General features: G+C 44.9%; 1 protein-coding gene across 2 annotated transcripts in view; it reads left to right on the forward strand.

Moving 5' to 3' along the window:
- The window catches only part of LOC138176686 (mitogen-activated protein kinase kinase kinase kinase 4-like), a 228,437-nt gene that overhangs the window by 124,315 nt on the left and 89,005 nt on the right, over positions 1-15,117 (forward strand). For both annotated transcript variants that reach the window (XM_069107490.1, XM_069107491.1), the window contains exons 7-12: positions 1,659-1,789; positions 4,021-4,075; positions 10,857-10,935; positions 12,537-12,712; positions 14,213-14,300; positions 14,736-15,117. The exon at positions 14,736-15,117 is cut by the window's right edge and continues 1,545 nt beyond it. In XM_069107490.1, coding sequence (XP_068963591.1) covers positions 1,659-1,789; positions 4,021-4,075; positions 10,857-10,935; positions 12,537-12,712; positions 14,213-14,300; positions 14,736-15,117 — 911 coding nt within the window. The remainder of the gene's footprint in view (positions 1-1,658; positions 1,790-4,020; positions 4,076-10,856; positions 10,936-12,536; positions 12,713-14,212; positions 14,301-14,735) is intronic.

The raw sequence follows: 15,117 nt of genomic DNA on the forward strand, positions 1-15,117 counted from the left end.
GACAGCCCAGTATTAGCTCAGAATAGAAAAGCACCATGGGCAAGTTGATGGTCATCAGGTGAAACTGGCTACTTCTCCTTAGAGACCTGGCCAATTGTTTGGGCATGTGGACAATGCCATGGGCAAGTGTTGTGGGGGTGGGGTCAGCTGGTTGCTCAGGAAACTCAATGTCTGCCTCACTTTTTGGGCTCTCCCCCACTTGGGGGGCAACTTCATGAAGGTGGGCACTGTTAACTCCATAAAGATGACCACTGTTCAGTAGGAATCAAAGATTTTCCATTTGATCCCTAAAGCTTAGCAAAAATGGATGATAACGGCATCAGCCCCTTCCTCGGCTTCGTTGTTTCTGGCAAAGCAAGATTGCTGACAGACCGTGGGTCTTGTCTGAGATTTTTTTGTGTGTGGTTTCCTATTATTGCTAGCAGTATTGTTCCTCTATAGCACTAGTGGTGATTGGGTTACAGATGAGTAAACTGAAGCCCTCCCTAGGAAGTCGTATAACTAAGGGGGGCAGAGAAGTGAGTGAGACACAGGGCCTGGGAGGGCAATCGATCCTGCTTCTCTCTCAGACAAAGTCATGTCACCAGTAATGAAGAAAAGGTGACTCTGCAGCAGGGACACAGCCTCCTGGGTTGATAGCTCAAGGACCTCAGATTGGCTACATGTAAAATGAGGGGATTAGACTCAATGGTCTTCAAGATACCCTCCTAGCTCTAAATATATGGTCCTGCTCAGGAGGTTGCTAAGCCCTGATCTAACCTATTTCTGAAACCTTCTAGAAAAGGCCATTCTACAACGTCCAGTGGTAATGTTCCAACATCCCATAATCCTTGTGCTTGGCAAGAGCTCCCTAAGCACAAACCTCAATCCCCCCTGCTTCCTCTTGGGTCCCTTCCCTCTCTTCTTAGTACAGATGGGAACATTTTTTCATCAACTTTCATATGCCTAAAACCGAAAAAGTCCTCAAAAGGTTTTCCCCTTCCCCCCTCCTTCAGAAAAAGACTGCCTTTTTTCCAAGCTGAGCAGCCCAGACATTTTCTCTGTGTCCGAGACCACCATGCCAAGCTCCTTCTAATGTATCCCACAGATGAATGTATCCCACAGTTGCTAATGCCACTCTTTCCAAAGCATCCCACGATTAACTTTTAGAGCCAAAACTAAGATGTGGACATCACAGTAAATATTTACATCTGCTTCAACCTAGCTGTGGAAGACTTTCCTTTAAACTTGACCATGAAACTCATTTTTCTTCCTCATCACGATGGGGCTTTCTCAAATTATTGGTGAAGCTTCCCAGTCCAGCCTGTTTTGTGTTTTTTCAGATGCTCTTTTCAATCCCTGTCCTTCTTCCAGGAAAGTGGCAAATCCAAACACTATTCAGGGTGTACTGATGGGGCTTAGTTTTAATATTCATGGTAAGCATTCAGCCAAGCCAACCATAGATTTATTACAGTAATGCTGGGGCTCCTTCCAACGTCAACATCAGCAGAAGCCTCTTTCCCAGTGTTCCTGGAGCAGGCCCCATGTTCAACTTTCCCATGTTGGAGCTTCAATCTGTTCTCCATTGTGGCTTTCGTATCTGCTTTCCAAGTGAAGGCAATAACTCATCAGGCATCTTGTCACCGACTTACTCTTTGGACATGTGTGGAATTTTTCAGTGGATTTTGGAGTGAGTGCCCAGCTGGACCGGACCGCTGGCAGAAGAAACACCTTCATCGGGACGCCATATTGGATGGCCCCAGAGGTGATTGCATGCGATGAAAACCCTGACTCGACCTATGATTACAGAGTGAGTAAACAGATTGGGAATGTGGGATCTAGTGTGTGTGTGTGTGTTGTGGGGGGGGGGGGAAATGTCATTGGTAAGCAATGGTCTTTTTAGGTGCCGAGATGAAAGACTGAAATGTTCTCTTCAATGCCACTGTGCAATGTGAATGTATAGAAAGCAGGAGACGGGGAAAGTATGGCTCATAGGTGGTTTAGGCCAACCTTGGGTATTGGCAGTCTTTCTACCTGGCCCATCCCTGAGGTAGCCCCACATCACGTTCTGTGACTTCCCACTTATTAGAATGAATAGTAGATAAGAAAGTGTGGTCCCAAAGAAAGTGACTTCTAATCAAAACACCTTACCAAATTGACACTGAGAGGGCTGGATGACTGAAGGATAGTTGATCCTGCTTTGGTTTGAGCTCTGTTTTACTGTGATAGTGGGTGGCAGCTTTGTTTCCTCTGCTATTTGGCAACTAATGGAAAAGAGGGGTGCTGGACTTCTCCAGCCGATATGTACTCATTTCTCTTCCCACAGCCACCATTTTGAAAATCGCCCCTTTCAATGAGTAGGTATTTATAGTCCTTCCTAACAGGTTTTTCTAGGTAAGAAGCATCAGGGAGCAGAGGACTAATGGTTTCCCCCTGTGGTCTCAATAGACCCTAACATAAGCACTCAAATGACTTCTTCCCATTTTTATACCAGCTGAAAATGCTTCTGGAGTCTTTCCTTTCTCTTTTCCCTGCTCTTAAGCTGCTTCCTTTTAATTCCACCTCCTAAAGCCTTTTGCTTTGTGGATAATGTACCTTATCTAGATGGGGGAGACCTACTTTGCTTTGTCTTGCTAATCTGGCTACCTGGAATGTGGCCCGCCCCTCCCCTCTACCCTTCCTTCCTCCTCCTGAGTCTCTAGGCAACTCTTAGCTAGGACTTCCCAAAGGGATGATGGAGAGGGGGCAGCCTCAAGCCTAATGCTCCTATATTCCATAGCGCAGAAATGCCTTAGCATAGAGGCCATTCCACCATAGGCTGCTATTTTGCACCATTCATTTCCAAAGAGAAAATTATTCTGAATTCCAAAGAGGCCTGAGGGGCCATATTATGCAGCAAGGGCTACTTTGTCAGAGCCATAGCTAGTAATTTGGGCACTTGAGAAAAATTCAGGAGGGAGGATAGGCCTGGGGACAGATCTCAGAATACATAGTCCCATGGGTCGAGAGGCAGAGAACCTGGAATACTTCTGCTGTCAAGGCCATTGGAGGAAGGAGGATGGCAGGGCCAGGCTGGAAAAAGCTCACTAGAGAGTGGGGCCAGCCTCAGGATCAGGATCCAACCTCAGGTGGCTCCCCCTGACATTGCTGCTGATCCCAGGTACCCCCATGAAAAGTATGACATGGGACCATCTTAGTCAACTGCAATCATGTCTGGAGAGGGAGCAATCCATCTCCCCAAAGAGGCTGACTCTCCTCCCACAGTGTGGCCAAAGGTCCCAGGCCTGAGAAAAAGGTAAAGGGAGAAAGAGTCAGCAAGAAGTTTGGCAGGTTTTAGAAAAGGGGCATGGCAGAGATGGGACTTTGAGAGGGTAGAGACCTGGGACCAGACGAGCAGTGGAGCAGGGGTGGTTGTGAGTGTTGAGGACCCACACTGAGGTCTAAAGCTCGGCACCTTTCCCTAAAATTGTCATCCAGGAACAATGTCCTAGTTACCTATCCTGAACTTGGGACCTTCACCTCAGTAACTAAACCCCTACAAAACGGACCCTTCTGCTGCTGAATTGCATTCTTACTAAACAACCTCAGAGGGAGATTCAGCCAGGGTAGCTTTCAATTGCTAAGAGAACACACCCCAGGGGTACCCGAGGTCCTCTGAGCCAAAGGGCCAACCTGGGAAGCAAACTGCAACTGCAGCGGACTTACGGAGGTGACTAGCTGCGAAAAGCCAGTGTTCATCAGCCCTCCCCGAAAGAGTATTCCCAACTGCTGACTCTTCTACTCCAAGTACGAAACCCTAAGCTTCTGTTTAGATAACCTGTGGTGTCCCTTCCAGCTCTGAACTGAGACCCTCTGGGGCCAGCGGGTGCTTTAAGGCACACAGCACACTTTTCCCACACAGACTGTGAGTTAGGTCACCAGGAAGAAGCCCCAGAAGACCAAAAGGAGACTGAGCTTGCCTGGGATCCTAAAGCAATAAGAAGTAGCCGTGCTTTCTCCAAAGCACCCCGCTGAATTTGTTTGTCATCTTTCTCTTTCCAGAGTGACTTGTGGTCCCTGGGAATCACCGCCATGGAAATGGCCGAGGGCGCTCCTCGTGAGTAACTCATTGGTCTCTGGCAGCGTGGGTGGCTGAGGGATTGCCCTGTTCCTTTAGAGCCTGCACGGTAGCTCCGGGGGCACCGCACTCTGAACAAGCCTGGCATCGATTCCACAGGGCTAGTGGGATGCCCCAGGCTCCTTGGAATCAGGATGTCTGTGGACACCTCCCGCTGAGGGCGGCATGCCTCTCGGCCTTACAAGCTCCTCTAGCAGGCTAACCAAAAGTTCCTTCAGCTTGGTTTCCTGGTAATAGCTTTTGACAGTACTGAGTGACCAGTGGCAGTAGGCGGCCCTTGCAGCAGCTCTCCCTGGCCCCAAGCATGGCTGGCTTTGGAGATCTCTCCCAAGTGACCTGGCCCATAGGCAGGAAGGGAAGAGAAGCTCATGCTCTGTTCGGGCCCCTTTTCAGAACCACAGATTCAGAGCATATCTCTGATGTTTGCAAGGCCACACACTTGATACTGGGGCTCCCAGGATGGCTAAGATCCAAACCCTAATCTGGAGGATGCAAGAGAGAAAAAAGCTTGGATGGAAAAAAATCAAGATCACATGGGTGGCTAGGTGGCACAGTGAGTAGAGTGCCGGCCCTGGAGTCAGGAGGACCTGAGTTAGGATCTGGCCTCTGACACTTAACACACACACACACACACACACACACACACACACACACAGCTAGCCATGTGCCGCTGGGCAAGTTACTTAACCCCAATTGCCCTCCAAAAAGAAAAAAAAATCACAGGGGTGGAGTTCACTTAGGGAAGCTGTCCAGAAAGAGCTGCTCTAGAAATGTGGGGGTGGGAGTGGGGGAATTCCTTCTCTCTCCCTTCATAGGATCATGAAAAGCTAACCCCCAGCTCAGGTGTTAAAGGCTGCCAGCCATTTAATGCAAAGCTGCTTAACCTGGAGCCTGTAAACTTGGTTTGCTTTTTAATATTTTGTTTTCTTCCGTCATCCTACGAGTTTTATTTTTTTGCCTTCAAGCACATGACTCTGAGAAAGGGTCCCTAGGCTTTGTCAAGGGCTCCAGGGTACCAAAAAAGGTTAAGAACTGACTTAACATATTCCCACTCCCTGACAGCATGTGTATCATAACTAGATTCAGTGCCTGAACCCCAAAGACTTCATTCTTGTTGCCCTGTGACAAACAAATGGGGGAGACTGGAGGTTGGGAAGGGGGAGATTAGAAAGGGTTCCTGCCTCCTTCCAAATTCCTCCAGTTAGGTTACTGGCTAAATAAGCCCTGGTGGAATCATCTTTTTTTTTTAAGCAATCGGGGTTAAGTAACTTGCTCAAGGTTACACGGCCAGTTATTTCTGGGTGTGGTGCTAAGTATCTGAGCCCAGATTTGATCCCCAGGTCATCCCGACACTGGAGCCGGTGCTCTTACTCGCTGAGACACCTGGCCACCCCTCTGGTGGAATTATCTTGACACCCCTCCCCTCAAAGTCCAGGAGATAGCTGTGTTACAGGGTCATTGGAAGGACAGATTCAGGGGGTAGGACTAATGACCCCCCAGAACTTCTGGGGCTTGAGGGTATCTCAGGGACAGAAGGAGAGAGAACGCCAGCTGGGAGGTTATTATTACTTCCTCAGTCCTTACTGACTCATAGGCTACAGGATATATGACCGAAAGAATAGCCAGTCAGAAGCCCTCAGAGGTAGTCTGAGCCCATGGGATTCATTGCATTTGGTTCTACTATGGTTAAAAAGCACATAGTAGGCACCAAATGATATTCAATTGAATTGTATCAAAATAAGTTGTCTTTCACACAAATTTTGTAGCCCATGTAAACCTAGTTTTGCAAGCTAGCTGTTTTTCTTCATCAGTTCAAGATTCCTTTTTGTTTATGAAATAAGCTTAAATGAACTCTAGCCCCTTTTTCTTTTGAATTTTGACAAGAGAGACAATATTGCCCATTACCTGAGCCTTCATTTGGAGAAAATAGGCTAGGCAGCTAGGTGGAGCTGTAGTGGATAGAGTTCAGGGCCTGGAGTCAGGAAGACTCATCTTCCTGAGTTGAAATCTGGCCTCAGATACTGACTACCTGTGTGACCCTGGGCAAGTCAGTTCACCCTGTTTGCCTCAGTTTCCTCATCTGTAAAATTATCTGGAGAAGGAAATGGCAAACCACTCCAGGATCTTTGCCAAGAAAACCCCAAACAGGGTCAAGGAGAATCACACATGACTGAAAAATGACTCAACAACAATAACAAAACGTAAACCCCAATTGTCTCAAAAAAAAAAAGAATCCTGGCTGCTTCAAGGTTTGCAACTTTTCTGCCCCTCATTTGTTTCTAAAACCCTTGTCCACCCTGACACTTCTTGTGGCTTCCTGCTTGCTTGCACTGGGGTTGGCCCATGACTTTTGCCTTGATGCCTCATCTTCAGCATGGCAGTGAGGGAAGCCACAGATTTTGCCCCTTGAATGGAGTTTTTGTGGTATACCATTGCTCACCCACAGGGAGCTGCAGTGTGGAGCCAAGCCTCAGCCTCAGCCATGCCTCTAGCTAAGGAGAGGGCAAAAGGGAACAGCACCATTCTGCGTCCCATTTCATGAGGGACCAGGCTGTCCACCAAGAGTATCAGCACCCTGACCAGCCAGGCTCAGGGCTGTCCTCAAATGCCACCTGTAGAGAATGATTCTTTTGTGTTGAGGTTTTCTTTCTAAGAGTCTTTTCTATTAAAATGGAGGTTCTCCTAGGGAAGTTAGTTTGTCAAGCTATAATAACAATAATGATAATAATGCCATTCAAAATAATGATGACTATACCTGTGATTTCATTGGCATAGCCAGCTCCTTAGGTCCAAGCCCCCTCTACCAGTGCAGGTTAGTGACTTCTCTGCAACTTAGAGTCTTAGGATGGTTGCCTAGAACCCTGAGAGAATCTGAATGACTTGCCCAGGGTTATACAGCCAGCTTGTGTCAGAGGCAGGACTGGAACCTTGACATTGTTAGCTCTCCATGCACCATGCTGTGCTGCCCAGAAATCATAATCACTCAGCTAACATGTACATAGTGAGGGCCTTAAGTCCTCTATAGACTTGACCTCATTTCACCTTCATGGTGACCCTGTGAGATAGGTGCTGTTGTCATCCCCATTTATAGATGATAAGACCAAGGCAGACAAATGTTAATTGACTAGCCTAGGATGCCACAGCCAGCAATCATCTGAGCCAGGATTTGAACTCAGGCCTTTGTTACTCTGTTCAGCACTCTGGTCACAGTACCACTTAGCTGTCACCTTCTGGGGAATTGCTTTCCAGAATGACAGTTATATCTGATAAGCTAGAATGTGGCATCATGAGAGAATGGATCTCACAGAGCAGGCCTTTGTTAGGAGCATTCAAAGTAAAAAGTGAAAGAAGGGATAGAGCCTTGAGGTCAATGGTGGGCTGATCACATGAGAGGGAGAGATGGGTACCACAAATGCTCCATTGAGATCTCTGTGTCTTCAGGAACATTGGTTCATAGACATGGAGCTGAAGCCTTTGAGGTCATTTGAATCAAACCCTTCATTCTATAGATGAGGGAATGGGAGCCTAGTGAGGGAAAGGGATTTTTCTAAGGTATCCCATATGATCAGAGTCCTATAGCTGAGAAGGAGCTTGGGAGCCATCTAATTCAACCCCCTCATTTTACAGAGGCCCAGGGAGGGGAAGGAATTTGTTTGAAGTCACATAGAGGATCTTAAGCACCTGGACCTAGAGCTGGAAGGCACTTTGGAGGTCATCTAGTCCAACCACCCTCACTTTACAGAGGAAGGAACTGAGACCCCGAAAGGGAATGTGACCTGCCCCCAAATGACACAGCCAGGATCTGAACCCAGGATCTCTGATTCTACAAAGATGAAATGAAACAACCTCCCTGCCCCCAAGGCCATTTTATCTATGTAGGTTCACAGATCATAGAAGATCAAGTCTAGAAGAAACTTCAGAGAGAATTTAGTGAAGTTGGGGGAAACTGAGACCCACCTTGCTCCAGCTTGGAGGCAGACCCAGGCCTTGCATCACCCAGTCTGATGTTGTTTTCCTTCCAAAGTATAGTACACTAGTTACATCTGAACTTTTCATATTCCTTTGATCTTGAGCCTGGTTCATATAGTTCTGTTTTAACTTCCTTTTGGGGACCCTGTACAGAAAGCCAGGACTTAATCCTTTAAATTTATGAACTGTTCATATTTTTAGGGAACTCATGTTCATGAGATGCCCAAATGATATGTTCTCAGGACTCTGGTTATTTACATGGGACAAGGAGTATTGAAGCAACTTTACCCAGAATCCCATAATTGCTTTCCCTGCCATTCTTCTCACCCTCTAGGGTGACCTTAGAGGTGCTTTTTTTTTTTAGTTATACATACATTGTCCCCACATGAAGCCTGGGGTCCCTCCCCCCACATTGAAGAGTCAGAGTAAGAATGTAGTAGGCATCCTTCTCCATTTTATAACACTTGCTCAGGTCCCCTCTCAATCTTTGTCTTTCTGCACTGGATGCACCTGCAGCCAGAAGTTTCCAGTGTAGTGTTTACAACCCTGGGCTAAGCCACTGAGGAACATAAGAAGTATAAGTCGTAGGCTTTCCCCTTTAGGAGCTCACAGTCAGGTGAGTGCATCAGTAGCAAGAGTACAAAGATAGATGGGACAGCCACTATAAGAAAGACAAAGCCAAGGTGCTCTGGGTAAATGCTGTAGAACAGGGGTGGGGAACCTTCAGCCTCCAGGTCACATGTGGCCCTCTAGTTCCCCAAGTGTGACCCTTTTACTGAATCTAAACTTCACAGAACAAATCCCCTTAGTAAAAGCATTTGTTCTGTCAAACTTGGACTCAATTGAAAGGTCACACCCAAGGACCTAGCACCCAAGGATCTAGAAGGCCACATGTAGGCAGCCTCAAGGCTGCAGGTTCCCCACCCCTGGTCCAGAGACTCTACTCCCCACAGCATTATCCTTCCAAGTCAGCTCAACAGTATTCATTTGCCATTTACCACATTTCAGATACTGACTGGGGAAGGGATACACAGATGTCTAAGACCTCAGCTTAGAATTTGTTGGCAAGACAACACAAACACAAATGAAGAACTTCGATGCTAAGGCAATACATGAGACTGGAGAAAATTTGAGGTTGGCAAATGTCACAGAAAAGGAGACGTGTGTGCTGGAGTCCCTGGAAGGCTTCCTGGAGGACAGGACAAAAGGGAGAACAAATAATCCAGTAAAGGGTGCAACTTGAGCTAAGGCACATTGTGGCCTGTTTCAAAGATGGTAACTGGAGCCACTTGGGTCACACTGGGAGAGAGTTGGAGGTGAGGGGTAGATAGGTTAAGCAAGGCTAGATTATAAAGGGCTTTTAATGACCAATTGACAAGTTGGGACTTGATCTGATAGATAGTCATTAAAGAATTTTGAGCAAGGTAGTAGCAGCCTCTTTCAGCCTCAGTTTACTCATCTGTAAAATGGGTAGTGGGGACAGATAGGTAGAACAGTGGATAGGATTCCAGGACTAGAGTCAGGGAGACTCCTTTTCCTGAGTTCAAATCTGGCCTTAGATACTTACTCGCTGTGTGACCCTGGGAAAGTCACTTTAACCCTGTTTACCTCAGTTTCCTCATCTGTAAGATGAACTGGAGAAGGAAATGGCAAACCACTCCAGTATCTCTTCCAAGGAAGACCCCAAATGGGCTCATGAAGAGTCAGAAATAATGACCAAAGAACACCAAAATGGGTTTAATAACAGAACTTTGGACCAACTCTGCCTTCAGTTTGGAACAGGTTCCTTCCTTCCATCAACATGTATCGAAGTAAATGCAGACAACGCTTGCACCCTGGCCTACTCCTTTCTTTTAGTATTAGCGAGATAACTATAGGGCTTGCTTCTGTCTGGGAAAGGCCAATTAAACATTTCAGTTCTTCTCGAGGCTTGTTTGGTGGGAGACTGGATGGAGTCATTGCTCTCAAACTATCTTAACAGTGAAACGAATTCAAAGGCCTTTCTTTGGGGAGAGAGTATGGCAGGCTCTCTGTAAAGGGACTTTTGCCCTGTCAGCTTTCTTTGACCAAAGCTCAAGAGGAAATAAGTGGGGTGAGACACATATTTTAATGCTTACAGACAAACCCAACATTCTCAAACCAGTGAGGTAATGAGCTTAGGAAGCCCAGATAAAGTTGTTGGTTTGTTGGGGGTTTTTTAAATTTATAAAAATTTTTAATTCATAAAAAAATGAAGCTTAATAAATAGATGCAGAATCCTAAATATTATAGTTAGGTAGCTGAAGTGTGTTGTACCTAGGAAGTGAAGCCCCTAAAACCCTTTTTCTGTGGCTTCTGAGAAAGCTAGTCTCCTTTCTTTTGCTTATTGTTGCGTAGCGTGAGCTAGGAGCCTGGCTGACTTATCCAACTTATAATTACTTCTCCCAGCTGGAGATCCCCCAAAACACAGGCGGAAGCCCACCCTTGCCTCAAAATTTGATTTCTACATTTAGGTGCAATTCACCCATCATGCATCATTGAAGAGAAGTTGTGCAGTGTCCAATTTAGCATTGATTTGTCAATTGTATTTTGCACACCTGGAGATGATGAAGCTTTAGAATCTCTTGGGACTGTGTTGATTATGTTCCAATGAGTCTTTAATTATATTCTCTTAGTTATGAGAAGAAAATGCCTAGTTGTTCCATAGCATGTTTTTAAGCAGAGCAAAATGCATAGATTGGCAAGGGCTGGTGCTCTGTCAGCAGCCATTTCTTATTTCACTGCTTCTAATGGCAAGTATTTTCCTTTGTAGCCCTCTGTGACATGCATCCCATGAGAGCTCTCTTTCTCATCCCCCGGAATCCTCCTCCTAAACTGAAATCCCGAAAATGGTAAGATTGGACATCTTAATCTCTTTCATGATTTGGCTCAGCCCTTCCCCATAACAATATAACAATAACAATAAATTTTTATTGACTGACTGACTGTCTAGCCAAGTAGAAATTTCTGTCCATTTGGGCAATCAATCTCATTTCCCTATTGCTATTAGCTTGTGTCTTAGCTAAAAGATCCAACTTGCCAGTTGGTATTGAGTTGGCCAACTAGTAATAATATTCAGCCCTCAGTATGTTACCATCACTACATTACTGCATAGCATCAGTGGGTGCTTTTTTCCCACCCTCATTCCTGGGCATTTTCCCCTTCTTTCTACACCCCTCACCCTCCCTCCCCTGCAAAAAGGAACCTGGTAGAAACAGACGAGATAGCCAACTGGGGTTAGAGGTGAATATCTGTGGAGCAGAAACAACTCCCTGACCCACATAGGACATAAGCCCTAAGCTTGGCCTCATTTGCATTGTGCTCGTTTCTCTTCAATCAGAAGGGAGTTTGTCAGGATTGATACTAGAGACCGCGGAGAAGAAGCAGTACCCATTATTTAGTGACTGGTATTCTTCCTTGTGAATGAATGTTACCCTTCCCATAGATTCAATTTCTCTCTGGATGAGCTAGCTACAAGACTCAATTCCCTTTTTAAAAAAATGTGTTTGTTTTTAACATTCATTTTTAAATTTTGGATTCCAAATTCTCTCCCTCCCTCTAGCCCTTCCCCTAACCATGGAGAAGGCAAGTAATATAATATCAATTATACATGTGAAATCATGCAAAACATATTTCCATATTAGCCTTGTTGCAAAAAATAAAAAGCTAGAAAAATAAAGTGAAAAAATTGTTTCAGTTTTCACTCAGTTCATCAGCTCTCTGTCTGTCTTTCTTATCTTCTCTTTCTCCCTGCCTCTGTATCTCTTTCTGTCTCTCTCTCTGCATGTCTCTCTCTTTCTCTCTCTCTCACTGTCTCTGTCTCTCTTTCTATGTCTCTTTCTCCCCCATCTCTGTCTTTGTCTCTCTCTCCCACGTGTCTGTTTTCTATCTCTCTCTCTCTCTCTCTCTCTCTCTCTCTCTCTCTCTCTCTCTCTCTCGATGGAGAGCATTTTTCATCACGAGTCCTTTGTAATTATCTTGGATCATTGTATGGATCAGAGTATCTAAGTCTACAAGACCCAATTCTTAACCACAGTTATGAGCAGTCTCATGGGGCGTACAATTTAGGGGTCTGTAGAAATTTGGTAATAATTTAGTTCATCAGATTCATGTTGACAGTCAAACAGGATCCCTCAGATTAAATAGTAAATTCACTTTGGTCTGAACTGTCTAGTGGGACTGTCTATATAGATCTGATTAACCAGAATATTACCAACTGTCCCTTTTGTACTGTGGAGACAAAGCAATGTTATCGTTTGCTTTGGAAAGGCCGCTGGGCCTTGCCATCCTTCCTCAGAAGCTCAGTAGTGTTGTTGGCTCTTTGCCATTAGGCAACACAGAAGTCTGAGTTAGGAAAGGCCATGATCTCTTGAAATATAAGTCTGAGGAACTCCTTTCAATAAACATGTTATATGCTTCTATTGGACCCCACTTGTATGTCTATTTCTTTTAGGTCTAAGAAATTCCTCAACTTTATCGAAAATTGCTTGGTTAAAAATTACATACATCGTCCCTCCACTGAGGCTCTGTTGAGGCATTCTTTCATTCGAGATTTGCCAAATGAACGACAAGTTCGGATCATGCTCAAAGACCATCTGGATCGAGCCAAGAAAAAGAAAGGCGAGAAAGGTAGTTTGAGATGTCACACTTAATAAAATGGGTACTCATATACAACTTGTGATTCATGCATCTGTCTGCTTTGGTGAAAAGCAACAATGTTCATGTTAAAGAAGCCAACTGAAAGGCCCAGGTCCTCTGCTTTGTTTTGTGCCTTTAATCAAGTCACTAACCTCTCTCTTTGATAATTCTTGATAGCCACACCAGGTAGGGATCAGAGTTTGCAATGTGTGTGATATTCTTAAATAATATACTGTGGCAGTCTAAGTTAATTTTCAACCACAGCCAAAAATAAAGTTGTCAGCTACCCAAGCCTCTTGATTCTCTCTCCTTTAGGCTAAGATTTGGAAATAACTGCTGGAGTGAATGATGTCAGAAAGAAAGTATTTATCACCTTATAGATATGTCAAATGGGTCTAAAACAATAAAGATGGGTGTATAGTCTTAGACCAAATATCCAGTAGTTACACATGTCTAGGTTGGGACCAAGCTAATTAGGGTCATTAGAAAACTGTCACAAGGTTACCAGTAGGAAGAAATTTGAAGGACCATGGACAACAGAAAAACTGTAATTGCCTCAAGCACCACTGAATAAGAATTTAAGCACAATACCAAATTATAGTATTTATATTATTACATTTATAGAGTAGAATTGTAAATCTGGAAGAGACCTCAGAAACCATTAAGATCCAACCTACATACATATCTTGATTTTTTAAAAGGGGAAACTGGGTCCTAGAAAGGAGAAGGGACTTACCTGAGATTACACAGTGGAACACAATTGGCAGGAAAGAAGGAAGAGGCTTATGTTAAGTATAATTAGGATATAAAATGATGATCTCAATGGGGGCAGAGCAGGACCTAAGGATATGCCAGGACCCCAACATAATAGGAGAAAGAGAGAACAGGGCCATGGAGCTGCCTCCCTCTTTAGCTCTCTTTGGCAAAAGAGAAAACATAATCTGTTTTGCAGCATAAAAAATAGATTTGAGGACCCAACTAAATGCAGACTCTAAGATATAGGGAGTAGAAACACTTCTAATAGAAGGTACAATTCATTCATTCAACAAATGTTTACTGAGCATTGACCATTACACTAGCTGGCACAAACTCCAAATTCTCTTCCTTCCTGAAGCCGAAGAAGGTTAGTCTGAAGGGAATTGCTGCCCAGACAGGAGAGAGATTAACTGGAAGCCACTAGACATTAACTGAATCTGTCCCCTGGGCCTAATGATCAGGGAGGCTCTTTGGTTTGTCCTTTAACATTATGATGTGGGTTTCCCCAATGCCAGTGGGAAGAGAAGGCTAGGCTCTTCTTCAGAGAGCTGAGGATGCTGGCCCTGAGCAGGAAAGAAATTATTTCCCAAGTGTTAGAAGGTGATTTCAAAGATGCTTTCCAGCTTTCACATTCTATAATTGTTAGACTTGCTGGCTGATGCCAAGTGGAAAGGGACAATTCTTTCTAGGAACATGTTTTCCCCCAGCCCATTCACACCCTTTATCTCCTTTCAGACGAAACTGAGTATGAATACAGTGGAAGTGAAGGTGAAGAGGAGGAAGAGGAGGAGGAGGAGTTAAATGATGACCAAGGAGAGCCCAGGTAAGCCTGAACAGCCAAAGGTTGCATGGCATAATGATATGCATATGAACCTCCCAGGCAGCAGTGGGCCTGGGCCTGATAGTGAGCAACCCTGGGTCTTCAGAGTTAGTAGGACAGTTGACAGTTACTTTCTTTACATAACCATTGAGGAGGGTCCTTCCTTACTCTCTCCACCCTCCTTAAGTTCCTGGTAAGATGGCAAAGGGATCTGGAATGATCAAGTCTCTGATCATCTTCCAGCGGGGCTCAATAATCAAGGGAATGAACAAGAAAATTCTGATATTTCTAGAGATAGTTTAAGGGAGAATAGTTTTAGCTTGGTTGCTGAAGAGGAATATCCTCTATAGTAAATCAGGTCCCCTAAAAGACTTGATCATGTTCAGTTTTAATTGTATGAGTGTTCAATCACCCATGCTGCTGTATTTTCTCCTTCAGCTCCATAGTTAATCTTCCTGGTGAATCCACCCTCCGACGAGAGTTCCTCAGGCTGCAGCAAGAAAACAAGAAAAATCCATTTTCAAAGCAGCAACAACTGAGGAGAGAACAGCAGCAGCAGCAGCAGCTATGGCAACGTTTGGAGCAGGAACAGCAGGATCTGCAGCGAAAGCAGCAAAATCTGCAGCAGGAACAGAAAAATCAGCAGCAGAAGCAACAAGTTCTAGAGGAGGAACAGCAAGATCTTCAACAGGGGCAGCAAGATCTGCAGCAGAAGCAGCAAGATCTGCAAAAAGGGCAGCAAAACCTGCAGCAGAAGCAGCAAGATATGCAACAGGGGAAGCAAAATCTGCAACAGGAGCAGCAAGATATGCAACAGGGG

Source organism: Petaurus breviceps, unplaced genomic scaffold (genome assembly GCF_028583685.1).
Source record: "Petaurus breviceps papuanus isolate PSGF00001 unplaced genomic scaffold, PetGlider_PUasm1.0 90133, whole genome shotgun sequence".
Taxonomy (NCBI): Eukaryota; Metazoa; Chordata; class Mammalia; order Diprotodontia; family Petauridae; genus Petaurus; species Petaurus breviceps.